Source organism: Dicentrarchus labrax, unplaced genomic scaffold (assembly GCF_905237075.1).
Source record: "Dicentrarchus labrax unplaced genomic scaffold, dlabrax2021, whole genome shotgun sequence".
Classification (NCBI taxonomy): domain Eukaryota; kingdom Metazoa; phylum Chordata; class Actinopteri; family Moronidae; genus Dicentrarchus; species Dicentrarchus labrax.
Window position 1 is genome coordinate 12,478,535 of NW_026136723.1, and position 19,285 is coordinate 12,497,819.

General features: G+C 39.8%; 1 protein-coding gene across 1 annotated transcript; it reads right to left on the reverse strand.

The window, feature by feature from the left end:
- Positions 1-13,078: 13,078 nt before the first annotated feature.
- On the reverse strand, positions 13,079-18,522 carry LOC127357723 (uncharacterized). Its single transcript, XM_051390112.1, has 10 exons — positions 18,435-18,522; positions 17,266-17,389; positions 16,910-17,135; positions 16,521-16,797; positions 15,211-15,388; positions 15,011-15,087; positions 14,759-14,914; positions 13,715-13,962; positions 13,451-13,622; positions 13,079-13,147 (listed from the first exon to the last, which is right to left on the reverse strand). The coding sequence occupies exons 2-7, from the start codon at positions 17,297-17,299 to the stop codon at positions 14,840-14,842; spliced, it is 867 nt and encodes a 288-aa protein (XP_051246072.1). The 5' UTR covers positions 17,300-17,389; positions 18,435-18,522; the 3' UTR covers positions 13,079-13,147; positions 13,451-13,622; positions 13,715-13,962; positions 14,759-14,839.
- Positions 18,523-19,285: the final 763 nt, after the last annotated feature.

The window sequence follows — 19,285 nt, forward strand, 5'->3', positions numbered from 1 at the left end:
TTCGTCCCTGCCTTCATTTTCCCTGCTTATTTTTCCTCCTGCTTGCTTGTTTGTTGTGGTCCATCCTTGTGCCTGTTTCCTGGCGGTGAGCAGCTGAGTTAGAGCGAGCAGAGAAATTGCAAGAAATGGACTGCTAGTGCACTCACGGTTTGACATCATTTCCATATGGACATCTGGGGCCAATCAAGAAGCTGAATTGAAGCAGGGGAAGCTCAGGTGTCTGAAAGGCTTTCATAATAAAGAAAAGAAACTGGCACTCAGGCAATACGAGAGACACAAATGGACAAGAATGCAGAGAGGGGAGGCTGCACGCAAGTGCAAGTACACTTGTTAATCACTCGCGGAAGTCATGCCAACCATCTCCTTATGTTACGCCTCTCCGTCTCCTTCCCTCTTACACACTCTCCTTCTTTTTCTCCCACACAAAACTACAGTAAAATGCTCCCTGACCCAGAAGTGCCAAGGAATGAGACTGCATTTAGCCGCCATGGTGTATAATGCACTTTGATCACGTCTGATCAGAATTTGTGACACTTCCCAGCGCTCTCTCTTTTGCCTGTTGGGGATTTGAATAATAAAAGGAACAATCTCTTAATGGTGCGTTTAGATTCTCCATTTCCTCTATTTCATATTTCAGTGAGAGGCACGTCTCCGTCTTTCTGTCATGTAAGTTCATTTGAAGCAGGCGAGGCTTGAGGGGTTTCCAATCTGGGTGAGTCTTTCAAGGCGAGGTTATGTCAGGAGCTAAGGCATACTCTTCAGCTTTAATTGCATATGTGTATGTATAATGGCAAATCACCGTGTTTTTTTTCCTTTATGCTCCTCAGTTCTCTGTTTCTCCTGTCCTCCTTTGATCCCAAACAACCGTGGATATGTGCCAAGATGAAAACCGGCTTTTGATGAGAAGCTATGGACACTCAGTCATAGTGAATCAAATTCCTTTGAAAGTCAGAATCACAAATATTTAACCTTTACAGGAAACTGATATGAAGACAATCAGTCCACCTATACCTCTACCTCTTTTTGTTGCCACTTCTTCCTCCCGCTCTGTTCGAAACACCCACTGAAAACCTCACCACACATTTCTCACTGGGTGTTAGACACAAAAGAGAGAGCCGAGAAAAGAGTGTGTAACCGGGAGAAAAAGTAAAACGCTCCACATTTGAGGACATACATAAGTTTTCTGATATTTTGGCTTTAATCAGGACTTGTTAAAGGTCAACTCCATATCTCCCTGTCTCTATAATTATAGTGTGGAGGGGATACGGTCATGCCACATTATTTCTGTGGTCATCTACTCTCTGGGTGAGTGAGACAGAGATAGTAGTAGTAGTAGTAGTAGTAGTAAGGGAGAGGGGGAGAGAGAGAGAGAGAGAGAGAGAGTTTTGCACGTCGTAAATGTGACCCAGTTAGTTTCTTGTCTTTTTTTTTGTTGAACAGGGAAAGGTCAAGGCGAGGCATATCGAACCTACATGGCTGAAATGCCAGAGAATGCTACTTGCTTTCACCTTTTGTCTTAAAGGGAAACTAACCGCTTTAAAGTTATTGTCCACTTATAAACTTGGGCTAAAATTGATGTGCTTTGGCCATTTATAAAATTAAGGTTGCTTCTACACTCAAAAAATTGGATTTTCTGATGCTCATGTCTGTAGATGTTACACTGTCCAATGTGTCTTAAGTTCCAATCCCGCCATGGTTGACAAGTATGTTGACGGGCTGGTGTTAGGACTGGACCCAGGGCAGACACCCGACAGTTGGAGGTTTAAGGGGGTTTATTCACGCCCACACACCACAGGGGGATGAGGGGCGGCCACGCGGCGGGTGGGTGGTGGCGGAGAGACCGGAGACACAGAGGCACGGGGCGGACACGGAGCCAAACTGACAAGGGCCCGGGGCCGGGGGAACGGTTGAGGGGACGCGGGAAACACGGGCTTGAGTTGCCTATTCTGGGGGCCGGTTCCCCACGGCTGACATCTGGCGTGATGGGAGGAAGACCGGGGTTTGAAGACTGGGCTGATGACTGATTGGGCGGTGGCGCGGGGGTGGGAGAATGGGGCCGCACTCGCCCGGGGGGGGGAAGGGGGGCGTATGTAGGGTCAAAATTGTAAAGTTGTAAAATTGTAAGAAATGGATTGAACAATCCGTTTGTTTGCTGTAAACTACAAGCGTTAGCATGCATGGCTAACAATCTAATGTCTTACAGCACTGTCTGTCCTGCTGTTTATTTGATTTAAAGTTTACAGTACAGCAACTAGAGATAGCCTACAGGCCTTTACGCCGGCTCTGGCGATTAATTGGCACGTCAGTATATTTAGTATATTTGAGTATTTTCACACAATATTACGCAAAAAAAAAAAAAGATGTTATTTTTTCTTGGAGCATGGTCAATTTCGTACTACAAATGAAGGCACGCATTCACACAACTCAGGGTCGATCTGTTGATTGATTCCGATTCTCATCACCCTGTATTATATGACTAAGGACACTAAATTATAGGGGTGGGAAAAATAATTGATTCTTCGCTGCATCGCGATTCTCTCTAGAACGATTCCCTCTCGATGCAGATAAGTTAATAATCAGAATTTAAAAAATTTAATTAGTTCGCATGCTGCAACATTCTGTTTGCCTGCTGCAGAGCCTGCCGGTTCTCCACCAACACACATGTGCACCAAACACGTGCGAGTTGTTTACATCCAAAGTTCAGTGGCGACAAAATGGCTGCGAGCAACAAACCTATACGGCCTGCACCAGCTTCTTTAAAAGCTGCGATATGGCAGCATTTTGGGTTCTATGAAGTCGATGGGAAGATGGACAAGACCTACACACGTCTCAGGGATATGCTACTTATTACCAATAACAGGAGGATTTTGTGTTTGAAGTCTTATTCTTATAATTGACTAAGAACAGCTTTTTCTTTAAGGACATAGAAAAGGAAGATTAGAAAGAAAAGAAAAATAAATCGTTTTACATACTTCCATATTGTGTTAAAATGCAAGCTGCATTGTTCATAGAAAGTCATATTTGTGACAAGAAAAGCTTTTTCTCTAATAAAATATAGAGAAGGTAATTCATCTGTTGATTGTCTTTAATGAATATCACAAAAGTAGTAGGAACTGATTAGCAAACTGAGTAGCAAACTCAGATGTGTGTATATATATATATATATATATTTTAAAATCGCGCATGAAAATGTACATTAAAAAATTGTTGCACCAAGATGCATCGATAATCGGTTTAGAATCGAATCGTGAGGTGCCAAAAGATTCCCAACCCTACTAAATTATAGAAGACAATGTGACAAAATCGACTTGGGATGGCGATTGCTCCCTCTGCACATACTATTGAGTGGGATTTAGCAATGGGGAACTGAAGAGGTAATAGCTATTCATGCTCGCATCAAAACCCACCGTAACTTTACCTTGCAGAACCGGGGAGTTGCTGACCTACTGCTGCCTCGATTAGTTTGTCTTGTTTGAAACGTATTAATACATCTTAATGTACCGGACTGCAGCCCCGGGACAGGCAGCTGAGATGAACCCAGTGAATATGTACTTTTTATCCGCGCTGTGTTGGGTGCTGCAGTGTGACCCCAGAGACGTGCGGGAGCTCTGCAAGCTGGTGCAGATTTTCTGCCAGTCCCTGTCTTGCTTGGTCTGCGGTGTGTGAATTACATTTTTTATTTTAATGAGTCACAGATTTGCATGACTGCTGGTATGAATAGTTTTTATGCGACATACTTGCAGGCAAGTATTTTGCATTTTCATGTTTATTTGTCATGTTCCCGGTGTGTAAAGGTCTTAGTCCTCATCCTCAAAGACTTTTTTGTTGTGTAAGTGAAAAATACGGTCTGAAAATATGAACAAGAAAGTATGAATCTGTAATACTCCAATTTTTTTATTTCAATTAGCATTTCATTGTGCATAGAACCATGACTAGCATATTGAAGACCTTCAAATGAGAAACAAATGAGGGACCTTTCCACCTCTACTTGATATGACTAAAAAGGTCATGTTAGAACATGAAAACATATAGTACAGTACAGTACAGTGCTATTCCAAGCTTTACGTTTAGATTTTATGGCTTTGAAAAAAAAAAAAAAAAAAACAAAACACACACCTTTCTCTACACCTTAGTTTATGCAAACTATAAAAGAACATAGTTTGTGACAAACACACACACACGCCTCAATTAAAGACAACCCTGGCCTAATCTTTACCCTCTAATTAAGCCCTGGTGAATAATGCTTCCAATCTGCCACAGGTTTCCACACAGACAACACCACTGTTGCTAAGAGACAGCTAGCCCCCCAAAGAAATGTGGATACTTAGTGACATTACCACCTACATTCTTCTTCATTTACCTAAACTGTCGTTTGAATTGCCTCTGCTCCTATTCTCTTTCACCTTCCTTTTGCTTAAATTCCCTCTAGAGGCCATCACTCCGGGTCAGAGCGAATGAATCTGACCATGAAAACAGCTAAAGATCAAAGAGAGAAAAATCAAGAATACGACCATTCCATTTCTTTCTTTTTTTGACGGCGAGTGTATGGTGGTAGTCAACATCAAACATACTCTTCAAAATAATCCATGCTGAATGTCTCATTTGCCTCTGCAGTCAGTAAAGTACCATATAACATTTACAAATTCGATTTAGGGTTTTAAGAGGTAAATCTTCTTCTAAAGTTCAACACAGTTGGTTTCCTGACTGCCAGGCAATTGTCTACAAAATGCTGCATGCAGGGTTCTTATCACTCAGCCATTTTGAGCATTGGAAGAGTGCGCAATCTTGCTCTCAATTGATGGCCATATTCCATGATGAATTTGATAAGGGTGCCTTCCTCTTTAACCCACCATGGGGTTTGATGTGACCTGCCATTGCATTATCCCTCTGCTGTAAAAAGTGGACAAGAAGCACAGTTCAGATGAGTTCATCTGGGGAAGGCATGAAGAAAAAGAGTTTTTTGTTGCAAATGTCTTTTCATGTCTGCGAGTGGTTGCTCATTTATGTCTACACTGTTCATAACCCCTGTCATTCATTCAGCCTGCCAGGAAAATTTTATGGTCCATGATGAAATCACATTTTGGCAAAAAAAGGTAAATTGCAGTTTAAGGATGATTGCTGAGGTCTATAATAATTTAAAAACTGAACTGACCAACCATATTGAATTCAAAAGTATCAAATCTTTTTTTTCCCCCTTATAAATTGGGTTTTGGGTTGGTGATTGCTTTAGGGCTGCAACTAATAATTACTTGTTTTTTAGCCAATCAAATGTAAAAAAAAAAAAAAAAAAAGCATAAATTGCCTCAACAAAGTCTGAAGACATACAGAGACAGAGACATTCAATTTAAAATGATAATACTAAAAGTCTATGGTATGCCTTGCTAGCAACAAAGTGCACTTTGAGAAAAATGCTATTGTAGGCATGTTAGCACACTCATGTATGCGGAATGTTTGTAGGTACAAGTATGCTAACATTTGATAATAAGCACTAAACAGAAAGTACAGCTGAGGCTGGAATGTCATTAGTTTTGCAGGTATCTGGTCATTAACCAGAATATTGGACAATTAAGATGGAAAGTTCAGGGATCAACACACAAATATCTATATTTCTTGAGAAATTTTACCCAAAATTACATTACATTATTAAAAGAAAGGAGATAACCAAAATCAGCAGGATTCGTTCACTGGGGACCGTGAATGTCTACAATCAGTTCCATGGCAATCCATTCAAAAATTGCTAAGAAAGCATTCAGGACCAAATGGGTGGACCAACTAACCCAACGACTAACAACTGACACCATCGTTCCCCAGAGCCACACAGCTTTAACACAGGGAACAGATCAGAATCAGAATCTGATTTATTGCCAGGTAGGTTTTTACACATACCAGGAATTTGTCTTGGTGCAATGATGCTTAAAATATACAATAACACAAAAATATACAAATCACACAAAACCACACAAGAATAAAGTACTTTTAAAAATATAAATAAAGATAAAGATAAGAAAAGATAAGACTGTACAGAAAACAGGAGCGCATTAATGTAATATGTATATATATATATATATATATATATATATATATATATATATATATATATAGGGTGGGATGCATTGATATACTCGATTCATCAACAATCAATTACTCAACTGTTTATTGTCTGTGTTGCTCATAGACGCTGGTCACAAGGTACTCTACTGTTCTGCGTGAAAACTGGCCTTCATGCATCTGTTATCGTGCTTTTCAAAATAATTAAATTTTCATCTACACTCTGCTCTTCATCTTTTTTTTCTTCCCAGTCTCTCAACTGTCAAGTTCTCTTATTTAGCCTTGAGCACGCAGTGCTTGAATACTGATGCAACAGAACCTTCAGTGCCACAGAGCAGTAGCAATTTGATACTATTGATCCAACACTGAATCCTTCATCTTGTCATGTGTCATTGTATCAATAATACTCTCATTTCAGAGAGACTGACCTTCGTTGTTTTTGGATTCTACAGGGGAAAAAAAGTATTTTATTTTGCCTCTGAGTATTCACGTTGATCGACTAGTTGAGCAATTCATTTCAACCCTTGCCGTAACAAACATGATGCTATCTTTGTTGCTTCAAGTATACACGTGTTTTTTTAGTAAATGACACTGCTCTGCTGACCTCCTCCCCTCTGTGGCAGAGGCAGAAAAAGATTAAGGAACCTCTAGCTAACAAAATCCCAACCAAGCTTGATACGAGTTTTTGCTGACTGTTCAGAGTGCAGATCCAACCATCCTTTTCTCCTCTACTCACACAGAGACAGCACGAGACCAGTCAGAAAGAATGAAGGATTATAGACAAAGCGAACTGGGCTTCACGAATTGAGAACTGTCGATTCAGTCACTTATGGTATTATTTTGCCTTATCAGAAGGAATACAAACTCTGAATGGTTGGCTTTGGTTTTCCCAAAAAAGGTGCACAAAGCCAACCATCTATTTTACAATGTCTTGCTAAAAATGTTCCTGGATGAAAATCTCCTACCTTCATAAAGCTCTTCCACGAATAAGAGGTTGTGGGTTTTTCTTTCAGATTTACTGTTCAGCATTTTTACACAGCCTATACTGTGTCCAGGACCTACCTCCATTATTTCAGGAGCATAAACAGAGAATTGCTTGAGAAGAAAGCAGTCAAATCCTTTTCAAAGAGCACATAAATCCGAGTACAACAGGCCGGCACCCTTACATGTTATAGGCATGGAAGAGCAAATAGGTCAGTGGGGTCCTAGTCAACCACTGGAAGAGCTAGGGTTAAATGAGCCAGAGAGAAGAGAAAAGCAGATCTGTTATTGGGCTTTTTTCCATTTATCTCCCTGTCTAGGTTTGTGTGTGCAGTGCGTGTGTCTTGTGTGCAATTCAGCAGTGGCGGTGTGTAATGTAGTCCAAGTTGTCTTAATCACACAAAACCCAAGTGTTATAATGATTTCTAATGGGGCCAATCAAAGTGCTGACCCCACCACAGATGATGAAAGATACTGTACTACTACGCACATATTTCAAAAAGATCAAAGACACACCCAAGTGATGTTGACTGAGCCATTAGCTGGCCCTATTAACTAATTTTAATTTGCCTCCGTTAGAAACACATATGATCTCTTTGAAATGTGGCGTTTCAGCAAGTAAGACAGTATTTGCTCACCTGTGCAGATGCAAACACCCACACAGGTAGGTGCAGGATGATTCTTCCTCTGTCAGGGCCTATGTGTGAGATGTCTCTGCTTATTTGAAATCCTCCACACACTACAGGAATAGGAGCATTTGTAGATGTGCAGCAGCACTCTATTTAAAAAAAAGATGGTAGCAGCTGGAGAGAAAAAGCTGAACAGAGAAACAAAGAAAATAACAGACGACAGTTTTTCTAGGGTTTTTATATTGAAAACATACCAAAAAAAATAATAATTACCGTATTTTACGGACTATAAGTCGCACTTTTTTTTCATAGTTTGGCTGGTCCTGCGACTTATAGTCAAGTGCGACTTATATAAGAAATTTAATATGTTTTAAGGCTTAACCAAAGTACTCCAGCCACTTGACATCTCAGTGAACCGGAGCTTTAAGGCAGTCTTGCGTCGCCTGTGGAAGGAGTGGATGGTGGATGGAGAGCACAGCTTCAGGCAACTGGGAGGATGCGCCATGCAACTTTCCAGCAAGTCATTGGATGGATCGACACAGCATGGACTTCAGTGACAACCGAAACCATGTGTTTAACTTGCATTTCCTGATTGAATGTCTGTTCTTGGCCTTGGATACTGTAAAATAAATTTCTAAATAAGGTAGCCTCCTGAGGATTTGCTCTGCTGCCGGCGTTTGCCTAGACATCGCCCAAAATGCTTGATTAGATTGCATTCTCCACATTTTTAGCTAAATTTTCATGTACCACATCAGCATTTTTGTTCAGTGAATCTTTTGTAAATTGGCTGCCTTCATATCACCCAGCTCACCTCATTTCAGGCCTTCGTCTTCATTAACATTCCCGGTAGAATTCTCAATCTTCTTGGCCTCTGTGTCCAGTTACATAGTCTCTGTCTGTTCTTGGTCATGGATTTTGTGAAATACATTTCTAAATAAATGCGACTTATAGTCCGGTGCAACTTATATATGTTTTTTTTCCTCTTCATGAGGCATTTTGTGACTGATGCGACTTATACTCCGGAAAATACGGTATGCATAATTTATGAATTGTCATTTGTAATTAAACTCTGCCATGTACCAGTTGTACATGGTTGCAGTTACAGCATATCATAGGATATGGTGTTGAGCTGCAATATGAGAAAATAAAAGAAGAAATTATCCCACCACACTGATGGTTACATATGATAACCCCAGTTCCTAGTTCAACCCCATCGATTAAAAGGTGTTATCTCTCTAACAGGGTCCTATTGGTTTCCAGTAAGTTGATGTGGCAACTCTCCTCTGGAGTCTAAACTTCTCCTGCGGAGCTCATTGAGAAAGTTAATCAGTCAGGGCATGAATAGAGACAATTAGCTTCCTCCTTGGTAGTTTTCCTTCCACCAGCACATTGAAAGGCTCCAACGGCAGACCGCATTCCTCCTTCCTCCTGACTAGTGGTGGAATCATACCACCACAATGTGTGCTCTGACAAAAGTGAGAACAAAAGTGTGTGTGTGTGGTACAATCTTTCTGGAAGTAGGACTGAGCCGTATGACCAAAATTTCATATCTAGACAATGATACACATTATCTGTAAATTCAAGTTATAGCGTATATAAAATGAAAGACCAATTTTTCAATCACATTTCGAATTGAAAAAAAATAAAAAGCTACCTATTCATATTTTATTCATATTTTTCTCCTTTCATTTACAATCTGTGTGTAAATGTTCTACTGTTGTAGGTTGGGCAGAGATCAAAGCTCTACAGAGTATGAAGGCAACAAGTCTTTATGGATCCCCGTAGGGAAGTTCATTCTCTGCATTTGACCCATCCTAGTTATTAGGAACAGTGAAGAGCCACCATACAGCATCCGGTGGCACCAACTCCAGATCTGAGCCAGTACCTTGGTCAAGGGCAGTGCCTGGAAAATTAACCTGACAGATGTTTGGACGGTGCGGGAAACCGGAGCACCCGGAGGAAGCCCACGCAAAAAGCCCCTGCCCGCCAACTTTCTGTGTTCTTACCATTCGCATAATATGAAACAATAAATGTTTTTATTGCCACATGATCAGTATTGGGAGTAACGGCATTTAAGTATAATGGCGTTATTTTTTCAGTAACGTAGTTATCTTATTACTTTTCCCATCGTTGCAACGCCGTTATCGTTACTGAGAATGTAAAGTGGCGCGTTACTTGCGTTACTACAATTTGGTTGAATGAAGCGCAGCGGTGTCAGGCTTTCTGACAGCCACACATCAGCTGCCGGGAGAGAGCAGGGGTGGTGAGGACACCATTGCAAATGCGATGATGATTGGCTGGGTGGGCGGATGCCCTGCTCACGCTGTCTCGCTGCACACTAACTACTACTATAAACATGAGAGAGACAATGGTGATGAGCCGGGGAAATTCAAAGGTAGCGTTTTCAAACTGGAAGTACCGACACTACTTCTCGCTTACTGAAGTTAAAGGCAAGAATGTTTATGTAACGTGTGAATTTTATTTTCAATATTTATTTTTTATGTATTTTTATTTCTATGCATATGGCCGGCTGCAATCTATTGAGTTCAAATAAATACCAAATGTTCTAAAATACTGTATATAGTGTTTTTATTCTTCATTCAGATATTATAAACATATTTGACGTTATAGAAGATGTTATAGAATGTAATAGCGTTATAGAACATAAAAATAACGTCAGTTACTTTGCTGAGTAACTAATTACTTTTACATTGTGGTAACTGAGTTACTGAATTACTTTTTGGGAGAAGTAATTTCTAAATATAACTAATTACTTTTTTAAAGTAAGATGCCCAACACTGCACATGATATATATCTTCTTACCACACAGCCCTAGATGGAAAAGTTAACCCTTAACACCCCTTTTTTTAAAATTAAAAATTTTCTTTTTCCTTTTAAAAAAAACTGTATTTTTATCTTATGTTTTCACATTTAAAATTTTTTTTTTTAATTTTTTTTTTTTAAATTTTTTTTTTTAATAAAAAAAAAAAATTTTTTTAAAATTTTTTTAAAAAAAAAAAAAAAAAAAAAAAAAAAAAAAAAAAAAAAAAAAAAAAAAAAAAAAAAAAAAAAAAAAAAAAAAAAAAAAAAAAAAAAAAAAAAAAAAAAAAAAAAAAAAAAATTAAAGGAGTCATACCCTATTTCAACAAGTTAACCTAGTTCCCTGGTGTCCTAATGTAATGTCTGTGACATGCTTTGGTCAAAATATCATAAGGATGAAGCACAATAGCAGTTCAATCACCCTGCAAAAACAGCCCTGTTCAGAGCGCTCGGTTTTGAGGGCTTGTCTCTTTAAATGCAAATAAGACACAGGCAATCCACCCACTTCTTCCGGGAGGTGTGCCAATGTCGGCAAGCTCACGCTACCATGACAACAGTTGAACGTGAACCCTGGGAGAAAGATAGCAGCTGGAAGAAACTTTTCGGTCCAACCATATATATTTGAACCAGAGTCAGACCCTGAAGAAGTATGTGTATGTTTCTACGTTGGGTAAATACAGTCGCTGACTAAATATGGTCGACCGCTGTTTTTTAACTCACTGCTTATAAAAATCTAGATTTCGGTTAATTGAGTAAACATAAGTATGTTAGCATGCTATTCCCGTTACACGAGTACATTTCACAAGTCCGCAATACTAGCTACGAGTGGGAATATAGCACTCGTTTTCTTTTATTCTCAGCTCCGCCGTAATAACGTTACATCATTATTCTGTCAGACATCAAACGTTAATGTACTATCCACAGCCACACTGTAGCCACTTCTCACGCATGTGCTAATTTTACAACCTAGGTGTGAAACGAGGGATGTAGTGGGGGTTGGGGTGACTGTCTGCCAGCGCCGTATACCCCATAGTAATTCCTGGTCACCCGTATTTACTGTGTTTCAACATAATGCAATAATTCCAATTAATAACGTCACATCGTTGCATAAGCTGACCTATCGTTATAGCTAACAACATATTCAAATAAAAAACTATAACCAATATCTTTTCCCTTTTTTTTGCCTCTGGATTAGGTGTACTTGTGAAAATTGCACAACAATGCCTACAGAGCCAGAGAATGTCTGCTGCAGGGAGATACGACAGGTACAACATGGATGCTTGTTGAATGAAAATGTAACTATTCAGTCATTATCTGTCATCAAACGTCACTTACCCTTTCAAATTTACAGGTTATAAGAAGACTAAATCAGTTTCAAAACCCATCTTCCTGCATGGTAGACCACCCTGGCCTTGAACCAGTGTGTTTAAATGCATTCTCACTGCAGAAGGAACTAAATATCTACAGAGCACACTATGGGCGTTTATGTCTGAGGGGAATAGAACAGTATGTTTTTTTTGCATATAAATTCTGTGTAATTGTAATAAAAATATTCCAAAAACAATTCCATTTTCCCCTTTGTTACATTGCTTACTTTTCTTGTAAGGCAGTTTGATAATTGTTAAAATGTTACATATCAAACACTAGAAAAGATTAATTTCTGCACAAAATCTAACCTGCAATAATATAATTTATTAGCAACATTTAAACCTAGGTCCAACACCAACTTGCTGCTAATAAATGGTGGTATTGGCATTTCGATATTGTGCAGGAATTTATCTTTCGTACTTTTGGATACTCATCCCACTCCTAAGAACCTGTCTCTTGCTGACCATAATGTTTATGTCTACATATCAAACACTGAAAGTACAAAAAACAGCTTATATTAGTTTTATTTTTATAAATACAAGTACAGCAAACAACATACAACTGTTCAAAAAATAGGTAATACAAATATTTACAAAAAAAATGTGGGTAATCATAAATTATGTCTAAATATAAATGTATAACTAAATATATCTTCTCTGTTCAGCCGTTACAGGTACTTGGCCTATAGGAGCTTTGTGAGCTGATGGGGCTTTCTGGGCCGAAGAATTCGTGTGGTACTGCCCAGCTGTGTGGTGCTGCGTATACGGGCGGAGTTCCCCGACGCTCAAGGCATCTACGTGAGGTTCAGACCGGCCCTTGACTGAACCTTGTCACATAGTGGTCTATCACCTCCTTCTTGTCCAGCCTTTTGAACTGCGCAGAGAGATCCTCAGGAATGGAGATCTTCAAAACCTCATCTGTGTATGGACCAGGGTCTGGAAAAACCATCTCAAACACCAGGTCCAAGATTTCATCCACGTAATCTGCAATAAAAAAAATATTTTAAAAATATTGTGTTTACTTTATAGTGTTTATTTATTTATTAAAAACATAGAAAAAGCCATAGACACTGGTTAATTTATATTTTATTTATTTTACAAATATTTTATAATGGCTGTTTCATTTTGCAGTGCGATTTTCAATAAAAAGGTTTAAAACTTATGGAAGGTTGGTTGCTCCTTCACTGGCTTTGCTGTGCATTCTCCTTTCTTCCACTTTGGAAAATGAAGCCTGAACCAGCTGAGGTTGTTGCCTGTGGACGGTCTGCATTTTCATTGAAGTGCAGGGCTGCCAGGTATAGTCTTGGGAGGAAAAATAATGAAATGCTAAATAAGATTGAGAGCACATTGTACACATTCCAAAAAATATTCAGAAAATGGTGGTTCATTTTCAAATAAATAGTTTTTTTTTATAACAACTTGAAGAATGCGGGACTCAAATCTCCACCTTTTTGTAATTGGTCAACATTAGAGTGCAATGCAAGTGTCAATGGTTTTTTTTATAAATTTATGACTTACACATATTTAGCTCCATACTTGGCTTATTTTGGTGTGGCTGTATGTGCATACGAATAATTGTAATGATAAAAAAAAGCCCCTCTTTACTTGCACAGCATTCCAAGAAAAGGAAAGACTACATTCTTAGGTGCAAAGCGTAGAATGACGCTGTGAAAAGACTCCAGCGATGAGGTTTGGTAATGAGGGCTAAGCTTCCCCACATCTTTGAGGACCCTCTTGGTGGTCAGCACTTTCTCCAGTCTGCAGAAGGCAGGTGTTCCTGTGAAAAAGAAGAAAGTGTTTAATAATGTCATTAAGTAGACCAACACTGCCTAAACATGATAATGTGTACACACGATAATGTGTACACACCTGTTGTCAGCCACTTGGTCTTGTCCCTTGAAGTGCGGGTTGGATGCAAACACTGGGGGAAAACAGGATCTTCATGGGTGTGGATGTCCCGAGGTGGTTCAGAATGGACATCCACTTTGCTGTTCTCTCTGGCACCGATGTAGAGGAAGCAGCCGTCCAGTAGATGTGGTTTTTTATACTGTGAAGCCACTTCTTTAGTTTCTCACACTCCTTGTTCTGTGAGATCTTCAACAGTTTCTTGGACAGTCCTAATGATACAGAAAGCTTTAGAGTCTTTCACACATATAGAGTGTATATTAATTATATAGTAAACCACCATATTACTTTGAATTAACATAGCAGAAATTATATACCGTATTTTCCGGACTATAAGTCACTCCGGAGTATAAGTCGCATCAGTCAAAAAATGCCTCATGAAGAGGAAAAAAACATATATAAGTCGCACTGGACTATAAGTCGCATTTATTTAGAAATGTATTTCACAAAATCCATGACCAAGACGATGTCTAGGCAAACGCCGGCAGCAGAGCAAATACTCGGGAAGCTACCTTATTTAGAAATTTTTTTACAGCATCCAAGACCAAGAACAGACATTTAATCAGGAAATGCAAGTTAAACACATGTTTTGGTTGTCACTGAAGTCCATGCTGTGTCGATCCATCCAATGACTTGCTGGAAAGTTGCATGGCGCATCCTCCCGGTTGCCGTGAAGCTGTGCTCTCCATCCACCATCCACTCCTTCCACAGGCGACGCAAGACTGCCTTAAAGCTCCGGTTCACTGAGATGTCGAGTGGCTGGAGTACTGTGGTCAAGCCTTAAAACATGTTAAATTTCTTATATAAGTCGCACCTGACTATAAGTCGCAGGACCAGCCAAACTATGAAAAAACGTATAGTCCGGAAAATACGGTAGCTTACAGTCTAAATTGAATTAATAATAGGCTGGAACACATCAATAACTATGTCAGTGTAACAATAAAGGAACTACAGTTATCATAAACTTTTTTTCCCTCTCATGTTGACAAATAAGACACGGAATAATACCTTTTTCCATGTGCCACACATCGTAGTAAGGCATGACATTGGCCTCCCTCAGGAACTTCTGGATTTGGGGGTGACAGTCCATCACAATACTACAGAAGCAAGGCTCCTCTTCAGGCCCTCTTTCTCCATGTGATAGCTTCCACCAACCTCATTACTCTATTATTTAAGAAAGCAGATAAAAATGTATTATTTCATCTGATAAGAGCTAGACTGTAACAGATTACAACAGATTATTTATGGTCTGTCACTCACTTGAACCAGCTGTAAATCAATAACAGTGTTACTCCTCATGTCCATCATTGTGTAGCTGCCAAACTTGGCACAATGTCCTTCAAAAGTAAAGTAATTATTTTTAATATATACATTACATAGTATTTATCAGTGTGTTTTATTTATTTTCAAGTAAATTTGTTTATATATAAAAAAGATTATTATGACAGAGTATTACATACCTGGTGAGTCTGCTCTCAAGTCACCACCGAGGACGACATTCTGGTGCTGACTGAGCTGCTCCAACATTGCAGTCTGTGCCATCTTCCACCTGTGTACAATCGCGGGCTCTATGTACATCCGAGCATGCCTTCGAAATGAGTCATACTGAAACATCTTCGACTGCATTGCCCGGAAGATCTGTGGGAGAAAGAAACAGACAGGACAGGCACCCACATGTTAATCACTTTTTCAGAAATACACATTGTGTATATAAATTTAGCTACATCATATGCTATATTCCATTACTTTATTCATAGTTTAGTCTAAATATAATACTAGGGATGGGGCCGTATTACATAATTCACGTATCGGAATTTCCAGATCCAACCTGCGCAGATTTCCGATATATATGAGCCATATCTGCGCTTTAACGTTGTCTGCTGAAATGACTCCACAGGTGATTCCTGCCGGCCAGTCTGCTAGCTGGCTGCAAACTGTGGAATGGATTTCCTGAACAGAGGTGCTGCTCAATGAGACACAGAGTTAAGAGACACGCCCCCGCTCAGGAAATCCATTCCGCAGTTTGCAGCCAGCTAGCAGGATAGCATTGAGCAGCATTGTGGCTAGCCAACATGTCCGCTGTGTGGAAATACTTTACACTGGAAACACTGCAGAGCAAGACAGCAAAATGCAATGTTTGCAAAGCCGTAATTCAGAGACGCGGAAGCTCCCTCGCGTCGTACAACACTACGAACACAATCAAACACTTAAAAAAGCACCACGCGAAAGAGCACAAGGATTTTTTAGGCGAGCTGTCAGGAATCACTTCTGGAGTCATTCCAATAACAAGGTAAACTCCAGGCAGACAACGTTAAAGCTAAAGGGATTACCGAGTGTGTGTGTGTGTGTGTGTGCGTGCGTGCGAGAGATGTTTGCAGTTATTGCACTTTTCTTATATTTCAGATAATTGACATTTTAAATACTTGATTTATTGATACTACAAGAGCCAGTGTACTTGATTTGTGCTGTTCAGATGCACACTGTTTTATTGATAGTGAACAGGATTTCCTGTTTTTCTGACTTCCTTTTCTGACCTTATACTTACCTCAAGTTGCCTTTGGGGACATACATGCATACATACGTACATATCATACTTGCCTGTTGAGAGGAGTTTATTTCAGCCTCATATAAAATCAACAATAATGATAATAATAATATTAAAGCAAACACAGCTCTGGTATCGGAATAGTATCGGTATCGGCTGATATCCAAATTCAGGTATCGGGATCGGAAGTGAAAAAATGAGGATCGGTGCATCCCTATATAATACCTTTTCAAGCTTAAAGAAAGAGGCAACAGTAGCATACACTGCAGTGGACAGCTGCAGGTTCCCAGCAGGAGTGCTCCCAACAAGAGGCTGGCTGTTCCACTTTCTGTAGAAGTCACAATGCAGGCACCGTTGTTCTACAGAGAGAAACGTGTCCAATTTTCTTGTCCGCACATCACATTCACGCTGACACACAGGGCACACCTGAAACAGCTCCATTAGGCAGTTCTCATACACAATGTAAGTTGGAGTCTTATGGACAGGGGTAGAAGATTCCATTCTGCAATCAACACAAAACATTGACAGAAAATGAGTCAAAGACCGTCCTAGTAGAGCTACAATAAGTAGAGGAATGTAACACAAATTATTAGTAAAATGTTTAGGTAACTCACGTCACATCTGCTGACTCGGTCAAGGTTGTGGCAGAGTCTGCAGGGTCATATGTTGAATCATGTAGCTCCTCGACGTCAACAGAACTGCCTCCTAAAGGGTTCTCCTCTTCCTCCTCCTCCAGTTCTATGCAACGTCTCTTACTTGGTCTCTTTACAGGTGTTGATGTAAGAAATGGCAGAAGAGCTGAGGTGCCAACATCAGTGCAGGAAACAGTTTTCTGTGTGCCTTAAAAACAGAGATGATGTTATTGTTTATGCAAAATTCTAAAATGATAAGCAATCATATTGTTACTCATTAACAGTACACAAACAGAAGAAATCACATCAACAAATGAAGTAATTTTTGGTCAACTAACCTATACTTTTGAAATGAGGTTGGCGAGTCTTCATTGAAAGCTGTGTTCCAAATGAGCGTGTTGTTGGTGGGTCCGTCTGGCATGCCACATGATGTACCCTATTCAGCAGTCCAGATGTGCTTGCCTAAACACAAAGAGCAGTGAAATGTATACTCAAAAAATACAGTAAAAGCAAATAACTGTCTCTAGATTGATCTATTTGTTTCTTGTGATTTTATCCGCAGATTAACAATGACTGTCAGCTGCTAGCTAATCAGCTTTTCACACTGAACAATAACGTCCTGTTATTGTGCCCAGCTAGGTCAGTTTAAAACAGACACTGTACTGAAGCGTTTTAATTTCATTTCCTCTCGAAATCAAAACAAAGTTACTCGCCACTCAACTTTTTCTCTCTCCAAAGTGCGCTGTGCGACAGTAATCATCAACCGTGATAAACACAGTGCGCCGCATATGACGTTAGTTCTAGCCTCGATGCAGGCTCTTAGTAGTCGAGGAATACGTGGAATTGTCTCTGTCTTACTGGAGATGTCACATTATAGTACCCGCTATTCTGAATTAGCTCGGACCTTGTTGATATTCAGGTTTTTGTGTCGGGGGCGGGTGTCGATACACATCCTTAGTACCGACCGCGCTACATCGTAACGTAACATAGTTACTTAACTATCTTCCCTGTCTAACATGTCTAGTGCAGCTCAACAAGTGGAACAGCTGGTGAGGCATACCGCTGAAATTACTTTTTGCATCGCTACAGTTTGTTCGATCGGAGGTTACGTCTCTGTTTATTCTAGCAGTGACACACACAAACATAGTAACAGTTACTTACTGAAAAGCATACATGTTTACCAAAATACAGACAAAAATAAAGCTAGTTGTGGCTTAAACCACGAAACTCACAACAGTAACTTCAAGTCCCCCCCTGCACAAAGCTAATGGCGGCCGCTGGGGGCCGTAAATCTCTATAAAGAAATCGCAGCAGGGAAAAATATGGAAACATCTGCACCAGCTGGCTTAAATTAACCTCACCATATAAGTTTCATGTTCATCTTGCACACATTGTCAAACAATAACTACGTTAGCATCACTGCGGCTCCAGCAGCTCAAAGCTGTTAGCATTAGCTAACGTTACACCAACAATGAAAAACAAAGCATCAATTCTTAATAATACTTACAGTTTGTGTCTGTCGTCTTGCAACGGACAGTTGGTCCGGCTCCCTCTATCGGCAACAGTCTTTTGGCCAATCCTGTACTGTACTGACCGAGGTTCTTAAAACAGTCACTGGCGAAGTGGTTCGCACGCACCAACAGCTTTTTGCCTACTCTAGCCGGGACATTTCCATTGTAAATAAAATGAATCCACTGGACTCGTATCTCTTCTGAGACGGGGGTAGCGTGTAGAGCTTTGTGCTGTTCTGTGCAGCCCAGCACAGAACAGTTGTGTTGCTTTTCCTGATGCATGTCTGCTCGCTCAATGGGACAATGGCGGAGCACAGATAGACAAGGCGGAGTAAGCTGAGGTGGGTGGCAACATGCAGGTGAAAGGTTGGAATATGATAATGAGCTAGAGCAGATGATGTCAAAAACTACCGACTTCTGAAAGTTCGTGATTGATCTCCTGTATTGTGACTGAGGCAGCCCACAAAACATGACTGAGTCATTTTTTTTTCACACTTTGCCTGCTGATAGGCCCTCCAGAGTCCCATAGGTACATAATCAAATGATTAAAAACTTGTTTTTGCATAATATGTCCCCTTTAACGATTAATTAATCAGAGAACTAATCCGCAACAACTTTGATATCAGATCATTTATTCATACAAGACTACTCAACATTCAACACTCAACTCAACTAGTTCCAGCTTCATAATTGTGAAAATGTGCTGTATGTCTTTGCCTTATGTGATATATAACTAAGTATCTTTGGGTTTCAGACAAAACAAGCAATTTGTGAATTTTTTTTGTGAAATTTGGTATTTTTCATTATTTTTCTGACCAAAAAGAGTTCTTTAGGTAAAACACAACTG

Excerpts from the sequence above, each read along its gene's own strand:
- LOC127357723 (XM_051390112.1), bottom strand. The coding sequence starts at position 17,299 with ATGAAGACTCGCCAACCTCATTTCAAAAGTATAG. Across the intron at positions 16,798-16,909 it reads ACCGAGTCAGCAGATGTGAC|AATGGAATCTTCTACCCCTG; the intron begins GTGAGTTACCTA and ends TGTTGATTGCAG. Across the intron at positions 14,915-15,010 it reads TTGATTTACAGCTGGTTCAA|AGTAATGAGGTTGGTGGAAG; the intron begins GTGAGTGACAGA and ends CTTAAATAATAG.